The sequence below is a fragment of the Lissotriton helveticus genome, chromosome 2_1 (assembly GCF_964261635.1).
Source record: "Lissotriton helveticus chromosome 2_1, aLisHel1.1, whole genome shotgun sequence".
Lineage (NCBI taxonomy): Eukaryota > Metazoa > Chordata > Amphibia > Caudata > Salamandridae > Lissotriton > Lissotriton helveticus.
Window position 1 is genome coordinate 243883882 of NC_136059.1, and position 19508 is coordinate 243903389.

At 44.0% G+C, this 19508-nt stretch overlaps 1 protein-coding gene across 2 annotated transcripts in view; it reads left to right on the top strand.

Moving 5' to 3' along the window:
- SIGLEC15 (sialic acid binding Ig like lectin 15) overlaps positions 1-19508 on the top strand; it is a 213663-nt gene that overhangs the window by 102505 nt on the left and 91650 nt on the right. For both annotated transcript variants that reach the window (XM_078677252.1, XM_078677251.1), the window contains exon 3: positions 13425-13790. In XM_078677252.1, coding sequence (XP_078533378.1) covers positions 13425-13790 — 366 coding nt within the window. The remainder of the gene's footprint in view (positions 1-13424; positions 13791-19508) is intronic.

A 19508-nucleotide genomic window follows, 5' to 3' on the forward strand; every position in this document is an offset into this window, starting at 1 on the left:
CACCATTATGATCAACACAAAATGTTTCTATGGCCGACAGTCTGGCTTCTATAGAGTCCAACCTGATGGTCAGGGGATTCAGAAGGTTTCTAACAGTATCCGTTAGTAAGCTGATGAACAAGTCTGTAGTGTTAGAAGAAGAAGCCCTGCCAAAAATAAATGGCCCAGTATACACAGGGACGGATGAAGTAAGTAAGGGGCTGGCTGGAACCGACCTATTTCTAGTCGGAGAAACCCCTGCTGAGTTTGCAGTGTCTACAGTGTCAACTTGGGAGGTCGTAATTAAATCAATTTTCGCCCTTTTTACACCATTGGGTTTCCTTGATCTCTTCCTTTTAATTGGATGATCTCCAATGCTACTTCTCTGGTTCATTAAATCTGCTGCGTCAGAACCCACCTCCTGTAGTACAGAGTCTGCATGAGCAGGATTGGGGGAAGGCTCTACAGTCCCCGACAAGCGTAGTGAGACTCCATCCCGATTCGAAGATAGAGGTGTCCTCAGTTGTTGTAGGACTGACTCAATGGTCTGGTCTATACTGTCCAAAAGTGACAGGTGGCTAGCATCAAGCAGTAAGGGTGTGCTAGCATTAATTGATGAGCCCGGAGAAGCCATGGACAAATTGTCGATACCCTCCTCACAATGTCCCTCTAGCGCAGTAAGACCTTTTTTTTCCACAGGATTAGTCTTAAAAAGAAATCTTTCCATGGTACCTGATACTTGTTGGGCAGCCTTGCTCCTGGACTCTCTGGAGGCCATTGTTGTGAAGGGCGCCTTCAAATCGTCAGACAAAGTCAAGGAAGGTCCCAATGCAAAGCAGACGTCAGAGGGATGGCCCGGTCCGGTCTCTGCCGGCCTCTAACGGCCTAGAACGGCCCGCCCTTTGCCCGGGCTTCGCCCGGCGACCGCCCGTGCGCGTCCCGCGATGCGCGTCTGCGGTACTAAAGATGTAGTTGGTTAGGGCTAGGAGGCGTGGCCAGCCGGGAAGAGTCCCAGGTGCGGCGTGTCAGCAGCCGCTGGGGAGCCTGGGACTCGCAGTCCCGCTGCGCCGGTAATGGAGTGACTGCCCTCTTCGTACTCCACGTGAAAGCCCCACTGCAGCCTCCTGGTTCAAAAGGATTCCTCCGGTAAGTCAAGCCTCGAGCGGCACCCGCCCAGTCAAGCCTCGTGCGGCACCCGCCTAGTCAAGCCTCGAGCGGCACTTGCACTCAGACTTAGTGAATACCAAAACGTAGTAATCTTACTCAAAAGTGTAGGTTATCTTTGTGAATCAGGACAAATATTATTACCATTCTTCACCTAAGATGTTCCAAAGTTTGACGATGAGCAACCCCGAAATGTGTGTATTGCTTCTCCCTTGTACTGGTTCCACATCACTGAGCAGAGCTGGGGCAAGTCTTGCTCAGTCACCCAAGGCCAAATGCTCTTACCTGGGCCATGAGAAGGCTCCTCGCTTAGTGCTGTGACTAGGCCTTAAATAACTGTTAAGTTTTAAGGGGAAATGGGGGTGGTTGGATGAGTAAGGGACAGGGTAAAGGTGGTGTGACATAGACAGAATTCAATTATATACAGTAGAACCTTTACAGCCTGATATAGGTCTATAGTTCCCTTATATTCATCACTGTACATAATTGAATTGTGTCTATGTCACACCACCTTTACCCTGTCCCTCACTCATCCAACCACTCCCATTTCCCTTAAAACCTCTTTTTCTCTATTTACACTGAGAGCACTGTATATATTGTATATAATGAAAGTATATTGAAACCACATGGACTAATATGAATACTCTGAATTCCAAGAGTATCTTTTGAATACTTAATTTAAAATGAAAATAAATTTGTGTTCCTGATGAACTCAATCAGAAATGTCTTGTGGTGAAGTATTAATGCTAAAATAAGTGTATAAGGAAAGGACTGCAGGACTTAACTAAGAGCATGCACTGACGTGAACGTGAATGCAAGTCCAAAACCTGGTGCCCCTGCTAGGGAATCCTGCTCAAGCCCCAACCAAGAGTCCCCCTGCCTTTGGTGCCTGAGATCCTGCAGTTCCTGTCTGTGCTTAGTGATGCAACACAGTGGCCCCCATTGAACTCTGCTGGCAAGAGAGACAATCAAACATTCTGCTGTAGAGTAGCCAGTATGTCATGGTACTAAGAGCAACAAAGGAAATGGGTCCCCAGGCAGTTTTTTTAATTTTAAAATACAGCGATAATTAGAGTTTAGTGGGCCCTACTGACCTCTGGACTCTGGTGCCACTGCACTTACCGTACCGGTAAAAGCGAAGCCCCTGACACTCTGCACTCTACAGACGGCCATGCCCAATATGGATCATCTTTAAACAGGGCCTACTCCTCTTCCCCGGAAGCGTACCAGCCCAAAGTGTGTCTATGGAGTGAGGTGGAACAAGGTGGGACCCACACCCACAGAACATCCAGGACTTCATACATCACCAAGGCTCTGCATACCAGACCTCACACACACTGCCCCTTCAAAGTCTGCACTTTCTCATGACACTGCCGAAGCGCCACCAGAAACTGATTTGCCTCCATACACATCACTTTTTCCCCATAAACTGCCCTCACCCCACCCCACCCCACACTGCTATTATCCTATTATCTGCCTCTTCCCTATAAACTTATACTGCCCCCACACAATGCCCCTGCCACTTCATCTATCCATAGTGTCTGACTGAGCCGTCCATCCATATACAAATTCATCCATCAATTCATCCAAACATTGACTCATTGCCATGTTGACCCATTCACCTGCAGTGCCCAATGATACTGGTGGAGATATCACCATAACAATATTTAATGAACAAAGTATGGACAATGGTGCATTTTGAAGAACATTTTATATAACAAAGAGGTTTAAAAAGGTGTAAATAGTGAATGTTCCTTTGGTAGCCCTCGCTGTACTATGTTGTCCACCAGTAATAGTCAATGTTGTTTCTGCTGGAATCTTGATAATAATTTGTAGCATGAATGTGTTCCCATGGAGAGATACTTTCGCTGCAAGTTTCTTTATTAAGTGTAGCCTTTGCTTCTTTCAAAATGAAATAAATTTGCAAGACTTCCTAGGACATTCTTTAGAACACACCTCATTCGGACGCTGCACAGAGAAGGCCAATATTGGGACTCCCTCTTTATTAGGTTGGCCATCCAGACTGCTTCTCTTCCAGAGGGCACACTGTAGGCCTGATCACTTGTCACGCTACTGGCAGGAACTGTTCGATTTAGGCCGATCTCTGTTGCTTCAAGCGTGCTCCCTCCAGATGCAGTGCTTAATTAAGCCGGTGGTTTCCGGTGCTAGCACCGCCACTTAATGATCAACACTGGTGCTTGAGCACCAGTTAAGTATAAAGAAACAACGGGGTGTAACCAAATCACCCTCCTATACCTGGGTAAAGAAACTCTAATGCAAAAAAATGGTATGTATAACTAATATTGCATCATTTACTTACTGATAGGGTACATCAAATTACCTTATCCTTGGTACATTGTCCCAATTCAATTTATGAGAAACACATTTAAACAATACACATACCACGAAGACATTCTTTAGAAAGATCAATCATTATTAATTTTTAGATTGTAAAATTTAAAAATACATATAAATGAAAACATTTACATCACAAACATATAAAGAAGAACACAAAAAAGAGACATACATCACATTTCAGTTGCCTGTTATAAACATCAGTGTTCACACATTGACTCTGAGAGATCCACTGTGAGGTAGCCCTATCTGCACACGAGGTTACAACACTTAGTATGCATCAAAAATATTATAATAATTCTCATTTTAAAATGGACTCCTCTCGCCAAAACTGTTGACACGTTTCGGCCCCCAATTTCTTCCGGCCCTCCTCAGGACACGGGTAAAAGAACCAACCTAAGATAATCCAAAATATATATTTGTATCAAAAATAATTAAACAACTGTCCTCTCTATTACACAGGGCATGCTGGGCATAAAACATGCAGGGAAACAAAAATTTATATCAGTAGAACAATGGGGGTAAATAAAGCTAATGTGCAGTGAAGGATTCAGTAGTTAAAATCGTGTCACTACTACAAGGTGTTACTTTGTGGGAACTACCCCACCATACCATGATCAATGAGCAAGATGACTCAGACTAAAAATCAACAACGTGTACCTATTCACCAAAACCGCATACACCAACAAATTATTGTGTGAAGATGAATGAAAATAAAAATAAAATAATAATAAATACACATTGCATCCAAAAGCACTCATGAGGTGTCCACCACTAATGGCTATATTCTAAACTCGGGGTGTACCTTTTTCTGACAATTGAACTGCATCATAGGGTTACAAGACCTGTAAAGAGGTTGTTTAAAACTATCAGAGCGTGTTCTTAAACACTAATCTTCTCCCACACCACAATGCCTGGAACAAAGTCACAAACACACAAGTGTGGAGGCCATAAATACCTCTGCTTATTTTAGTCTACTCTCTCTTCAAGGGTCTTTCTTTATGTACGCTCACTTCCTTAAGCAGAAAATCCTTGCTGTGAAACCAAAAAGCATACTTTGTGGCCTGACTTGCAAAGTATATTACCATAAACACGAGTTCCCTATGTAGGTCTCCCCTCTTACCTCAAAATACTGGTATTTAACATTCAACAAGAAAAGCTTCTGTAACATAACCAGTGTCGGCGTTTCAACCCGCAATAAATCCTTGCATGCATGCTCTTCCTCGCATTGTATGATTCCCACTGTAAGGTCAAAAAACATCCTCTGTAAGCTGGTTTTTAAAGAGAGATCCTGGGAACACGAGTAATCAGTATATGATACCCTTCTTACCTCAAACTATTGCTACGGATCATGTGGCAGAATGGGACCCAGGGGGACGGGGCATGAGCCGGTGTCCCCCAGGGAGGATTCACGTGAGGGGGATCAATCCCACGGCGGGCGATTGGTTAGCTAGGTTTAGGGGCGGGTCTAGTGGGTTGTTTATAGGCAGGGTAGGAGGGCGGGAATGACGTCAGCGGGAGGCGGTTTGGTAGGCGTTGGAGCTTTGTCCTACCCACCCTCCCCTTTTTTGTTTATATTTAATTTAGTTATTGTATTTTATTTGTTTGAAATAAAATAAATGTTAAAAAAATTTAAAAAAGACAATCGTCACATTTAGGACAGTTTACAGTTATCCTATTGTTTATGTTTTCTTTAGGCGCTGTTTGGGATGGTCTAGAGCGGGCTTATCCTTTTCCTCTGGGGGTGAGGGGAGGGGAGAAAAATGATGAAATTGGTGGATAAAGGATGATATAACTCAATGCTGGTTTTGGTACAATTTATGGGTATTTGGAATTACAAAATTGTTGGGAATGTTTTTGGTTACAGAAAACTATTAAAGAAATGTTTTGGGAAATTGGGTCAATGGTAAATAAGTTATGATTAAGTGCTGTTATTAGGATGATCTGTTTCGACCGTCTTAAATAAAATGTGACCTTTTTTGCTACAAATATAAAGTGTGGATTGTCCTTATTGCGCGATAATGGCTCTGTAACTTCGTCCGCATAGGCGTATAAACGTTTCGCTCGCATGCGCTCACATTTATTGCAAACCGGGAATTCTTAGTTACGTCACCCCGTCCCAGTCACATCCGTGAGTTTTAACAATAGGGAAGACAGACACCAAAACAGCTCGTGCCGGTCGTCATGGAATCCTAAAATTCTCGGTTCAAACAAAGTAAGGACCCAATAGCATAGTAGCAAAGTGACGACGAAAAAAAAGAAAAAATACCGAACACACTAATGTCGGTTCGCATGGGGTTCTAAACCCATAAAAAAAGAGCAGACTCAAGGACCAGTTAACCACGTGGCAGAATGATAATATGTTACCAAATGGGCGAAAAAAGCACAATATATGTATATAAAGTAAAAAGAAAAAGAAAAATGTGCACAATTAAAAAAAACTCACATCAAATGTACATGAGAACAGGTAGGACAATCTCCTACACCTGATTTAAACACCCTGCAATTTTCAGCATGCCGTGTGCATTCCGGACTTACAATCTAAATTCATAGATCACAGACACCTTAATGTGCAACAAAACAATTTGACAATATAAACCACAACTGTGTGTCATGATATTTAAACTGGACATACATCTCTGTACAGAAAACCCAATTCATCCCTTAGAAAGGTTTAAGACTATCCTTGGCTCCACATAATTTAAATCAATGCCCAGATATCATCTCGGTCATTCAGACCATTTGTTGCTGTTTGGTATTTTTCAATCATACAGGCCTCAAGTCTTTTCAATTTCAAAGCTCGCTTTGTCATGTGACTTCACCACCAAGAGTACCAACCAAGTAAAATCATTTTCATTGTGGTCAAGATCTACAAAATGTTGAACTAGTGGTGCCCCCTGTGTCCTGCAACGTATTCTCGATTTATTTTGCAACACTCACATTTTCACTGCCTGTGTGGTGTGCTCAATGTAAGACTTCCCACATGGACATGTAAGAGAATACACTACATTTTTGGTGGTGCAATTCGAAAAACAGCATTGCATATTTTTTATTATTCAGCATAATGGAGTCATTAGTCTGGGGGGCACGAAATGCAACTATTGCATCTAAAATGCCCTACCAGAGGTGGAAGACCCAAAATGCCTCTAAGGTCCTTCTTGGGTTGTTGTGTACATGAAGCCTTCACCAAATGTTGGCATATATGTTTACCTTTTTCGTAACGAAAAGAGGGGCTTCGGAATATTTAAATGCTGTATCAGTCTCCAATTCCGTAAGATGATTTGTTTAACTCTATTAGCCTTGGGATTATATGTAAGTACACCTGTCATAGGGTTTGAATCCTGTTTGTTTCTCGGGGTTAAGAGATCTTCTCGTGGTGTAAAGCAGGCCTGTTTTAAATCTGCTCGAACCAGTTCCTTTGTATAGCCTCTCTCACATAACATATGCTGTAAAGTTTCTGCATTCTTGAAGTAATCAGTTTTGTTAGAACAATTTCAACTGGTACTCAAAAACTGCCTATAGGGCAAGTTTTTTTTTTTTTATTTCTGTGATGGCCGCTGGTGTAATGCAGCAATGTGTTGCAATCTATGGGCTTGGTATAAAGTCTCACTTCTAATTTCCCGTCATTATTGGCTAACCACACATCTAAGAAATAGATTTTTTCATAGCTAGCTGTTTTAGTAAATCTTAGATCCTGCGTGCGTGAATTTAACCAAAGGTGGACATGTTGTAGGGACTCCTGATCTCCAGTACCATAAAAATATAGTCAATAAATTGCACCCACTGTGCTATGTGCGATTTAAAAGGGGTGAGGTCATGAAAAATGCACTGCGTCTCGAAACAGTCCATAACAAAATTTGCTATTTCAGGGGCGAAGCAACACCCCATCGCCACGCCTTTGACTTGTAGGTAAAGGTCTTCTTTAAAGGCAAAAAAAATAAATTCTAAAGGGATATCCTGGCCAAATCACCTATAAAATCTGTCAGTACCTGGTGTGGTCTTATTCTTTTGTCTAATACCATATTGAGGCCAGCAAGTGACTCCCCCTGAGGAATGTTAGTATACAAACTTTTAATGTCGAACGTTACCAACAATTGTTGGTCCCCGTCAAATTCTGAATTCTCAATTTTGGATATTGTTGTATTCTCTTATTTTATTCCTGCTTGCATTTCACATTAATTGTGAACATTCTATCTTTGCTGATGTCATGATGCTACTTGCTGTCCTTGCATTCTCTGTTTGCCAGTTGCTCCTGAGCCTTTACTGGGAACACCAGCTTCTACTCTGTATCTGCATTAAACATATTAATCTACTTTATTGCATCCTTGACTATGTATCATCGATTATATCAGATATCAAATCCATTGTATCCTTAATATATGCCTTGGTCTCCACCACAAATGGTTTTAGGAAAAATGTATCTATTTAGCCAAGGGTTCTAGCAGGGAAGCACACGCCAAAATTATCGGGCTACCCGGGGTTTTTCACATTTTTATGTACTTTTGGTAGTGCATATATGTTCGGAGTTTTTTGTGTGGTCATATTTAAAAATTCATATTCCTTTTTGCAGATGTAAACCCTTTCTAAAGCCTCTGTGGTAAGATCTAAAATTTGGGCTTTTAAACAAGGGGGGGAAGGGTATCTTTGATCAGGCCGTAATGTGCTTGATTATTTAGTTGGTTCATTATTTCTTTGTTTGATTACTGTAAGGGGATTTTCGGCTAAGTTTTTTAATGCCAAATGTTCTTCTTTTGGGAAATTGGGTTTGCAAATTTTTTTTTCTAATTTAATAGATCAATTTCCCTTAATATTTGATCTTCAAAAATAGGATTTCATTTGGTAAACCAGCACTCTCAGGGCAAAAGGATGACTTATTTTTAAGCCCACTAATGTTATTTTTAATGATTTCACTGTAATCTGAGAAAAAGATTTTTAGTCTAATTTTTCGTAAAAACTTGTGAACCTGTGTCTTGGTGTCTACTGGGTCCTGCACAGTTATTGGAACAAAAGATAAACCTTTTTGTATAACCTTTAGTTCCACACTTGTAAGTGGGTGTTTAGATGAGCACCAATTAAGGACACGTTCATTTGTGATAGGCGCAGGGAGATTTTGTGATTCGCCCAGAATTACAGGATGTTGAGCCAATGCTGAGACTCGAATACCGTTCCAAAGCTTCGAAATCAGCTGCTCTGGCCATTACACAACATCCTCTCCTCACGTTTAGGGTTTGTTTGTTCTGTGCTAAGCGGCGGTAACAGGAGAAATGTGTTGGTTGAAGATGCCTCCTGAGGAGATCGCCGGCACTTAATATTTTACAAATTAACCACTGTCCAAATGTGATTTGGATCCTGTGCACCTCACAACCGGCAATAAAGGATGTCAAGTTACCCATTAATCTTTGCATGATGAAATAAGGGAAATTAACCAATCCAGGATTAAAGTCCGACTCATGTAAAATCTCCTTATTTCTGTCATCCTCACCATTAGTGTATTAACTTGGTACCTCTTTCATTAGTTCAGTTGTTCAGTGGTCATAGAAGCGTTCAGTAAAGACCACTTTACAAGCGGAGCTTCAAAATTAAAAGATATATGGGAACACTGCAGGTACAAAGATTGTTATTCCTACCTGGGAAGCATACTTCCATGTAAGAAGTTAGCCCATGCGGAAACACTGATTCTCCAATAAATTTTAACCAGAGGTAGTTCTCTCCCCTGTGTAATTCCTGATGCACGCGGTATCAGTAATTTCAGCCAAGGAGAACACCAGAATGATTACTAGCCCACCAGGAATAGGCTTCTAGGATGTATAAGAACATAGGAATCTTTTTTTGCTTCAATGGTTGTCTTTATGTGCCTTTTGATCTCCACTAAGAAGATCGGACAGCAACCTAGGAATAAGATGAGAAATGTTAGAGGTGAAAAGTACTACTGGGAAAGCCTCCTGAAGGCTGGTGACATCTAAGAGTGCAGACAAACATACAACAAAAGGAAACCCATGTAATGTTGTGTAATCATGTGCGAAAGACTCTTGTGGTCATAGGTGGACTTCTTACAAATTTACATAATCAGTTAAGAGGTATTTGGTTGTGTCTGGGTGTGGCCAAAAAAGTTTATGATGAAGTGCATTCCATGACGGCTCCTCCACTGAGGTGGTAGAGCATTGCCCCGCTGCTTTTTAGCAGTGTAAATCAAAAAAACATAAATGATAATAACAAAGTTATTTTTATTTTATATGTTCAGTACTGCTTTGCGGTCAGGCAGGGCTGCTCTGCTCGCAGGGGAGGAGTGGTTTCCCACTCCAAGTGCGCAATGACAGTTTGGCTGGTCCTCTGGGGCTGTCCAAACAGTCATGCACAATTCGCATGTTCTCCATGCAGGCTGCATTACAGACTGCATGGAGACATTCCAGGCCCCCAGTCCCTGCCTGAGGCCGAACCACGGTGCTCAGACCAATCACAATGCTGCATTGCAGCGTTGTGATTGGTCAGGGGAGCCTGGGTGCTTCTTAGCTCCTGTTCGTCGGAGTCCTGACAAGGAGGCGATAAGGTTAGTTATTTATTTACTTTTATTTACATCCCCCTCGCCCCTGCCCCCGCCACCCCGGATTGGTGCCAGCCACCACTAGTGCGTTCAGTTAACAGTTGCATGCCAAAGAATAAAGACGTGTAAACAGAGCTCCATATGTGGCGTAGGCCATTTTGCGTTCTCCAGAGCTGGGGTAGATGCTACAACCCACTTAACACGCCTCTACAACTTGCTCCTACTTTACAAGTAAGAAGAGCAGGAGATTCACAATTAATGGTGGAGGGAAGCATCAGACATGAAAGAGAAGACCTTTGCAAAATGTACCTTTTAGGAGGGTTCTGAGCTTCAAATTGCTAGCCGCAGCACAAGTGAGGTTGGAAACATCTAGAAGCTACTATCTCCTCGGGAAAGTATGATAGAGGTTTTGGGGGGGGTCATAGCTTGACTTAGCAGAGAATACATAGTAAGAATGGTTTATAGCATCAAAGTCTGATGTTGGGTCCATTTAACAAAAGGCCAGAGGAGCAGAGTAGCTACAAGACGGGTATCATGATACAGTAAAGATGCTAGAGGCAATAGAGCCATTAACGCCACTAGAAAAGCTGGAGGCAGCTAAGGACATTTAGGATTCCCTCAGGGGGAGGCCACAGCAAAACCTGCAATCTACCTCCGCTTGCCACCTGCTACTGCAGTCTCCTGCAGTTCCACAAGTTACAGAAGATGAAAAAGACTGAAGGCAGCTATAGCCATGGCAGGATGAGTCACCTAACCAGATATTGGCGCACACTCAGCACAGATGAATGCTACAGAGTATGCCATGCAGAATGCCACAAATCATGTAGCGCTGACTTACAACTCCCCCATCCACTAACAGCAGCTCTTAGTTGCACTATTTTATGCTTGCAACTCCAAGCTCTTGGCTCCTACCCCACCCTCAAAATATATCTAAAATCATGCATTGATCACTGCCATCTCTTGCAGACCCATTGTTTAATATTTGGTTCAGTCACAGTACTGAGACCACTAGCCTCCAGATGCTGGATCACATCCTCATGGCTACTGATCATGAGGATAGTGGTGGAAATATTTGTTTGTGCTGCTGGATCTTCCTGTGGTTTCTGACACCGTGAAATGTGTGTCCTTCTTTTCAATTTTTGTTCATGTGGGCTTGGGTGATTTGGTACAAGAACCACTGATCAACTCATCAAAGAAATTGAGAGATAGAGGAGAAAGCGAGGTGAGATAACTGGATGACATGGACCGGATGGCATCCTTGATGCACCCGAGGGAGGTGGCAATCAGTCTAAGTTAGGATGCTCCAATTTAAGGCCCTCCACAAGTTATATAACGATAGGGTTCACCTGCATAGATTTGAAAGGGCAGAGTCTCCCATTTGTCAACAATGTGGGACAGACAGACATAGCTACATTTTGGAGAGCTCTAGCGCAATCAACCCTCAGGGAATGGAAAACAGAGATGGATCTCTCCATGGCAGCTGAATAGGTCACTTATAAGGCCAGAGGGTGCCCGAAGAAGTTTCATAAAATATTGGGTCTCTGGATGAATCACTACAGCATACCTATGGGGGAGATCGTTGAAATGCCCTATTCGACACAGTCCCAATAATATATGTGAAAATACTATGGCCCTCATTTTGATGTCGGGCGGACCACCACCGTCAGGTCGTCGGTGTAGGTCCGTCCAACATCCAGGCCATCTGTCCAACTGCCAGATTACAATATCAGCGGTCAGAGCGATGATGACGGGGAAAGACTGCTGCCTCCGACTGGCTCATTAGCGGGAGCCGAACTCATGTCCCTACCATGAGTGTGTTGCCTGCGCAGGCACCACCATAAGGATTAGGATGTCCCTTTCTGACTGCCTTTGCATGGCATTCCCCCCGCCATGGAAAGGCAGCCAGAAAGGGACTTTGGGGGCTCTGTCAAGCAGGGCTCCCACCCGCCATGGGCCACTGCAAAGTGGCTGGGAGCACATGTGGTGCTCCCTCCCACATATCCATGCACCGTCTGCCAGGCACCACATGTTGCCTGGCACACGGTGCATGGATGTGTGAAAAATGCCTTTTTCTACTTAGGCTTGTGCTACGGCCCTTTTTCAGGCCACAGCACACTTCACAGTAGAAAAAAGCAGTTTCAGACCACCTACATGCGGTCTTATCGAAATATGGTGGGTGGGATCGATGACTCCTTGTTGGGTGGTCTCATTCCCGCAGCAATGGCAATCGGTCGCCCAACCGATCGCCATTGTAATTAGGCCCTAAGTAACACACCATGCTCCTTGACACTTTATTGATCGTCACAAATAAATTGGCAATGCACGGTATTCTTGCAAGATCTGAACAAATGTACTTCCACTCCAATGAAATTGTGGTTGCTGGTCTTTTGTTGAGCACCATGTATTGTTTGCTGAAAAATCAAATGAGAATATTAAAAACAAAATAAAACCCTGGATCCTTTCTCTTTAGCAAATTTCAGTCCGTTTGGAAGGGAGCATCCTGATCACTGTTCTGCCTATGTTATGTGTGTTGTTTCCGTGAGTTCATCAGATCGCCAGTTGTTTTCAATTTTTAAATATAGACACAAAGAAATGTAGTGGCAGGTTGTGATACCTCCATCTATCAGTGTGCAGATGACACTCACCCTCCTGCCTGCCATCGTGTTTCCCCCCCTTGACATCTAACAAACTACACCTATCCGATTGACACCCTAACTTACCTCCTTCTGAGCATTCCCTCCTCTGTTACAGCAGCATATCTGTCAGGGTGACAGAGCCACTGTTGAGCATGCATGTCCACAAGCACTACGTTGTCCTCTGGTGTCCAGTTCTCAGAAAAAAACACATTTATGTGCCCTGGAGAAGGCAGGGGAAGGACGTGGGGTGTGACTTCACACATTAGGTCTGGTAATCTGTCCATGATTGAAGGTGGAGTATTGGTTTCACCTATTGCCATTGGTTATCAAGGTCTCACCACAGAGCCTTTCATTCCTGAGTCTTTCTCCTCTCTAATGGTTACCACTAAAGCAGCTTGCTTATTGACTAAGACCATGGGAGGTCTTACAGGTGTATTCCTGTTTGACCCGGCCTCATTGAACCTCAGAAGCCAACACTCTAGAAATTGTTCTGACAAACTATATAAGGAGCCTCATGATAGTTTATTTAAATTGCTTCCAGGAAAGTAAAACACATTTTTTCATCCCAGGCATAACAAAAATGTAATATTAGAAGAATTGAACCCCATCTTCTTCACAATCTACATGTCACTCTTGCTTGTTATGTTGCTATTTGTCTGTTACTCATCTGGAGATGTTCACAAGTGTATTTATGATGCATATATCAGCAGGCATTACACTGGATGTACCTTTTTTTTTTAATTTTCTAGCTCCGCCCAGGATTCTCAATATCACGGTTGGGTTTGATGTCAATCATGGCTACAGTGCACGCTGCACAGCGGAAGGCGAGCCAGTCCCATCTTTGCATTGGATTAACCCTGAACACAAGAACCACACTCCACTTGCAAAGACAAACTATGTACATCAAATAACAGAGTTGCACTACCTAAACCAGGATGGAAAATACACATGCATGGCCTCAAACAACCATGGAAAAGCTGAGGGAGCCGTCTACTTCTTCAAGTTCAAATCAGGAAATGGCAGTTCTTTACATGGCATTCTGCTCTACTCTTCACTTGCCATCAAAACTCTTATACTACTCATCATTTTAGGAGTGGCTGTTTATCTTAAACAAGGTAGGTTCTGGTACCACTTTTTGCATTCTGTTTTAATTAATGTTTTTTTTACAACAGTGTTTTTCAAGCCTATAGCGCAGAACACTAGTGTGATCTGAAGAAGACTGTTGTGGCCAACTGGGTAGAACAGGCCAACACAAGAAAGTCCTAACCAAAACTTCAAAAAGGAAGGTAGTGAGTTCTGAACACTGTCCAACGTTGGATCCAAATAGAAATATGCAGTGGCAAATCCAAAGGGTCTGGCTGTTTTTATAATTGCTGATAGAACCCACACAATATGTCTCACAGTGATGCCCACATCACACTTTTTCTATCACTGTCAAAAACAGGCTCAGGCAAATGGCAACTTTGGGGTGGTGGCAGTAGTTGGTGATGGATGGTGATATTAATGATTGTAGTGATGGTGGTAGTAACGGTGATGGTGGTTATAATGTTTGCAGTAGGAGTGGTGGTCATGGTGGGGCTAGTGATAGGGATGCTGCTGCTGTGGTGGTAGTAATGATACTATTAACAATGATGTTGATAGTTGTGTTGGTGCTGGTCTCTTTCATTGTTGTATAAGGGTAGTCGGGATGGTAATACTGGAAATGGTGTGATAGTGTTATTCATGTTGTAGATAGTACTGGTAACTGTGGTAAAAGTACTGGTGGTGATAACAGTGGCAGTGGTGGCAGCAGTGGTGATAGTGATACTAATGACAGTGGCAGTGATGATAGTGATAGAGGAAGCGGTGTGATAATGGTGGTGCTGGTAATATTACACGGGAAGGTGCATGATGGGGGATGTAGTTGTAATGGTGGTGGTAGTAATGGTTGGGCAATGTTGACAATAATGGTAGTGGTGGTAATGTTATGGCGGTGGTAATGGTGCTACATAAAGAAGGAATTGGGAACAAGAAGCAGGATTGCGAGGAACAAATATCGATATTGTGGGGAAATACTAATTTTCACCATATTACATCACTCAACAAGACTGGTTGATAAATGATGCCAGTTGCACATTTTAGGTATATATTGTTTTAGAAGATCCCCTGAGATTAGCAATGAGATTCAATGTAGGTTGTAGTTTGAATAGTGTCTGAGGAATACACAGTACATCAGCTAGACTCAGCCATTGGCAGCTTTAGATGCAGAAATTAAAGAGCAAGAAGATCCAGTGGATTAATTAAACAGCCCCAAGAGAGGTTGGGACTTCCCTGACATTCAGTTGTCCTGTTGGGCAGAGATGGGACAATGTATTTGCTGCCTCCTAAAGGAAAAATGTAATAAAGAGTGTTGCATGTACCAAAAGTGTTGCAAAGTCATCCTGTGTGCCCTTTGCACCCCTATTTTCTGCTAACTGGTACTGGTTGTAACTGCCTCTGACTGTCCCTGTGCTCTGTCTAAATAGGCCCAGGGCCAGTACTATGTTGACAACACAGTGAAAACACACACATACAAGAGAGTACACTATATATTAAGGTACAGTTACAATTGGCAGGACCTACTCTATGGGACACATGGATCGACCAAAATACCGACCGGTATTTTGGCATTTGAGATGCATCAACCCAAATGCAAATTTGCAAAATAGGTAAGCACAAAATTTGCAGAAAGTATGGAATAATTGCGTCCCTGCTTTAACAATTCACAAATTACCACCAACTTCAAGTTGGTGGTAATTTGTAAATCCTTAGAAAAATGCCCTCTTTTTACATTTTTCTAAGTGCCATGTAGCGCACATATGGCATGTATGTGCGCCACATGTGCACACTTACCTGTACTGGGGAGCATCAGGGTAGCCTTTTGGTCCGCTATCACCCTTGCAAATTCATTCCTATGGGCCTTTATGCCTATAGGAGTGAATGGGAAGCCATTCCTTAATTGCAAATCTCAATTTGCTATTCGCAATAGAGGAATGTTAAGGATTCGCAAAAATATTTGCAAATCCATCAAGCATAGGCATTTGTGATTACCAAATAGTGAATCCTTAAAATTCGCTATTTGGTTATCGCAAATGATTACCTTGATGCATGTGCCCCATAAGTTCCTATTAGATAGTAGGGCATGGGGATTAAAACTACCTATAAGACTCTAATATATAACAGGGCATGGCAGTTTAGAGGCCAGCAGCCTTTTCTGCCCTTGCACACGTGCATTGCTGAGAGCCCGAGTTCATTTTAAAAGCAGCCCTGTGTTGCAGCACTGCTTTTAAAAGTAAATTGCTCCCAAATGCGTCTATGGTGGCAGGGGCACTTAAAAAGTGATAAACTACAGTATTGTGGCATTTTAGATCCCCCAGGGTCTCCACTAGGTTTTCCATGGTTGTGGGGGGGGGTCATGTCATTATAAGGAGAGCCATTATAAAATAGGTTTTTAATGCCCTGGGAATTGAGAAATTGCACATTTCAGTTTTCCCATTTTAGTAAAGTTCCTCCCAAAATCGACTTTGGTGCTAGGAACAGTGTAGAGTGAGGATCTACACTATTTTTGCAAAGTCTCCCCTAGGTGTCCCAGGGGCGGGGGTCATCTAACTATAAGCATGGTCCTTATAAAATATGTTTTACATGCCCTGACATTCATTCAATCAGATTGTTTGTGAAGCACAACTACTCACTGTAAGGGTCTGCTGGTCCGTCAAAGGCACTGCGTTGAGTTGAAGAGCCAGGTCTTGAGGTCCTTTCTGAATTGAGGCAGTGACAGTGATTGCCTGCGTTGGAGAGGCAGGGTGTACCAGGTAATTGCTTTGATGTAGGATTTACCACCGACTGTGGTCTTGCGGATACATCGGACGGTCGCCAGGGCCAGTTGGGCAGAGCGGAGGTCTCCGATGGGTGCGTGGAATGCGAGGCAGTGGTTGAGGTATGCAGGTCCCGCGTCATATAGGTCTTTGCAGGCATGTGTGGAGAGCTTGAAGATGAATATTTTGTTGACTGGGAGCCAGTGGAGGTCTATCAGGTGGCTGGTGATGTGGCTTCAGCAGAGGATGAGTCTGGCGATGGCGTTCTGAAAGTTCTGCAGTTTCATCAGGAGTTTCTGGGTAATGCCGGCATAGAGTGCATTGTCGTAGTCGATTCTGCTTACTGATGAGTGCGTGGGTGACCGTCTTTCTAGATTCGGTGGGGTTCCACTCGAATATCTTATGAAGCAGGCATACCATGAGGAAGCAGGATGATGAGATAGCATTGATCTGGCGGCTCATGGTAAGCGAGGAGTCCAGGACGATGCTGAGGTTCCATGCGTGGTCTGTGTGTGTGGGGGTCCAAGTGCTGCGTCCACCAGGAGTCGTCCCAGGCACAGGGGGTGGAGCCCATGATGAGGACTTCGGTCTTCTCTGAGTTGAGCTTGAGGCAGCTGTTCTTCATCCAGGTGGGACAGCCTTTATCCTGTTGTGAAGTTGTTTGTGTTGACTGTGAGTTTGTCGGTTAGGGAGAGAATCAGCTGGGTGTCAGCATAGAAGAGGATGTTGAGTTTGTGGTTCCAGACGATGACTGCGAGCGGGGCCAAGTAGATGTTGAAAAGATTGGGGCTCAGGGAGAAGCCCTGAGGCATTCCGCACCTGATCTCCGTGGGTTCCGAGAGGAATGGAGGAAGTCTGACTCTGTGTTTGATTGGAGAGAAAGGAGCGGATCCTTTCCATGGCTTTGTCGTGGAAGCTGGCATCGTGGAGTCTTGTGTACAGGGTACAGTGAAAGATGGTATTGAAGGCAGCCGAGAAGCCCGGGAGGATAAGGGTTGCTGTTTTGCATTAGTCGAAGAGGGCCTGAACGTCATCTGTGGCAGCGAGGTGGGCTGTCTCGGTGCAGTGGTGGCTTCGGAAGCCGAATTCCGAGAGGTCCTGGATGTGGTTCGCTTTGATGAACTTGGAAAGTTGGCCATTGATGGCCTTCTTGATGACCATGGCTAGGAAGACGAGAAGAGAGATGTGTCTAAAGTTCTTGAGGTCAGACGGATCAGTAGAGGGATTTGTAAGCATGGGTTTGATCTCTGCGTGTTTCCAGTATTCCAGGAAGGTGGTGGAGTTGGAGTAGTTGATGGTGTGGCATAGTTTGTGGCGATGGTGGTGTCTGCTCTGTGGAAGATGTGAAGTGGACAAAGGTCCGAGGGTGCTCCAGAGTGGATGCTCTTCATGATCTTGAGGATGTCAACTGCGTTGAGGGAAATCCAGCTGAGTAGGGTCTGTTGGGGTCTGGCTTTGTAGGGTGTGGTGGTTGTGGGTGGGGTGGGAGGGTCTTGGTCATTGAGGCTGTTGAAGTTGTCGTATATCTCTAGGATCTTGTGGAGGAAGTGGGTCTGAGGTTGTTGCAGAGGTCTTGTGAGAGGGATGACTACGTATCAAGAGAGAGAGAGAGGACCAGAAAGCTAGTCCTTATCCCCGGGGTTTATATAATGTTAATCAAAAGGAGACTAGCTTATGCATTTAGAAATAGAAATTACTCAGGTATGTTTTGTCATGAGAGCATCTGGTTGGTATGCTCATGAAGCCCTAACCCACCAACCTAGTTGGTGGCATGCTTCATCATCGGGCCCACCCAGTGACACCTAGCGTATCCCGGGTGTGCTTCGACGCCTGATTACAGCGGAGCTGGTATGTCGCTGAGTGTGCGGTGATGGATGTTGTGAATGTGACGTTAAAACGGCTTGGCGGTGGTCCCAGTACCCGTGGGTAAATTAGACTTTAATACCTGGGCCACTGTCAGCGGTTAAAAATAAGGCTGTGGGATGTTGGTGGCAAGTTACGACCTCCTACATCCATGGTAAGTCAACATGTTTCAGCCAGTGCCTTATGAATAAGCTGGCTTTCTTCAGGACTAAATAAAATAAAGTGTATGTGATTTAAACTAGTGGGTGTGTTTATTCAGACTATGTGTATACACGCCCTGAAGTGTTTATCTATGTGTGAGAGGGGGGATTCCCTTCTCTGAACACCTGTACATGTAACAAAAAGACGAAGACAGAACATACAGGGGAAAAGGAAGAGTCAGTTCAATGTACTGCATTGTATACATCTGAAAACCGGCTTCATAGCGGTAATTGTGCAGGCTATAGGCGGCTATTAGTGTAATGGTATTGGTGGTACCATTAAGGTGAGGTTCGCACTTGTAGTTCGGGAGTGGAGTGGCTAAAACACGGTAATTACAACCATAGTGCATATCTGTGAAGAAAGGACGCAAGGTTGTTGCTCACGCTAGTTTAAGCATCAATGTGCTTCATGGTTGTGAAGAGGCAGGGGGTTGACCCTGTGGAGAACAAAGGTTTTTGGCCACTATGATTAGGAGACCTGTAAGGGAGAGAAGGTAGCGCTTACCCGTGGTCGTGATGGTTGTTCAGCTATACTCACAGCTTTTCTGGTTAGGATCCGCTCTGGACCTGTTGTGCCTCCTTCACATACCGGTGCAGAGTGGCCGGTATCGCCAGTCGTTTTATACCATAGGTAATTGGTTGATTGCTAGCATCTGTGTGAGGGAGGACAGACTCAAACTGTTGAGTCATGGTGCTAACGCGGGCGCTCGGCTGCTTTCTGTTGTACACGGGTCGCGTTCGCGCATGCGTGTTGCCACCGGTGTCAGTGCGCATGCGCGGGCGTAGGTCTCTTCTCTGCGCATGCGCGTTGTGGGAAGCGCGTGTTGGCCTGTCAGTGCGCCTGCGCGGGAGCGGGACACTTGGTTTTCCACTGCTGGGGCTCAATAGCGCGATGTGTTTGGTTAATGCGCTAAACAGTTGATGCGCTAAACAGTTG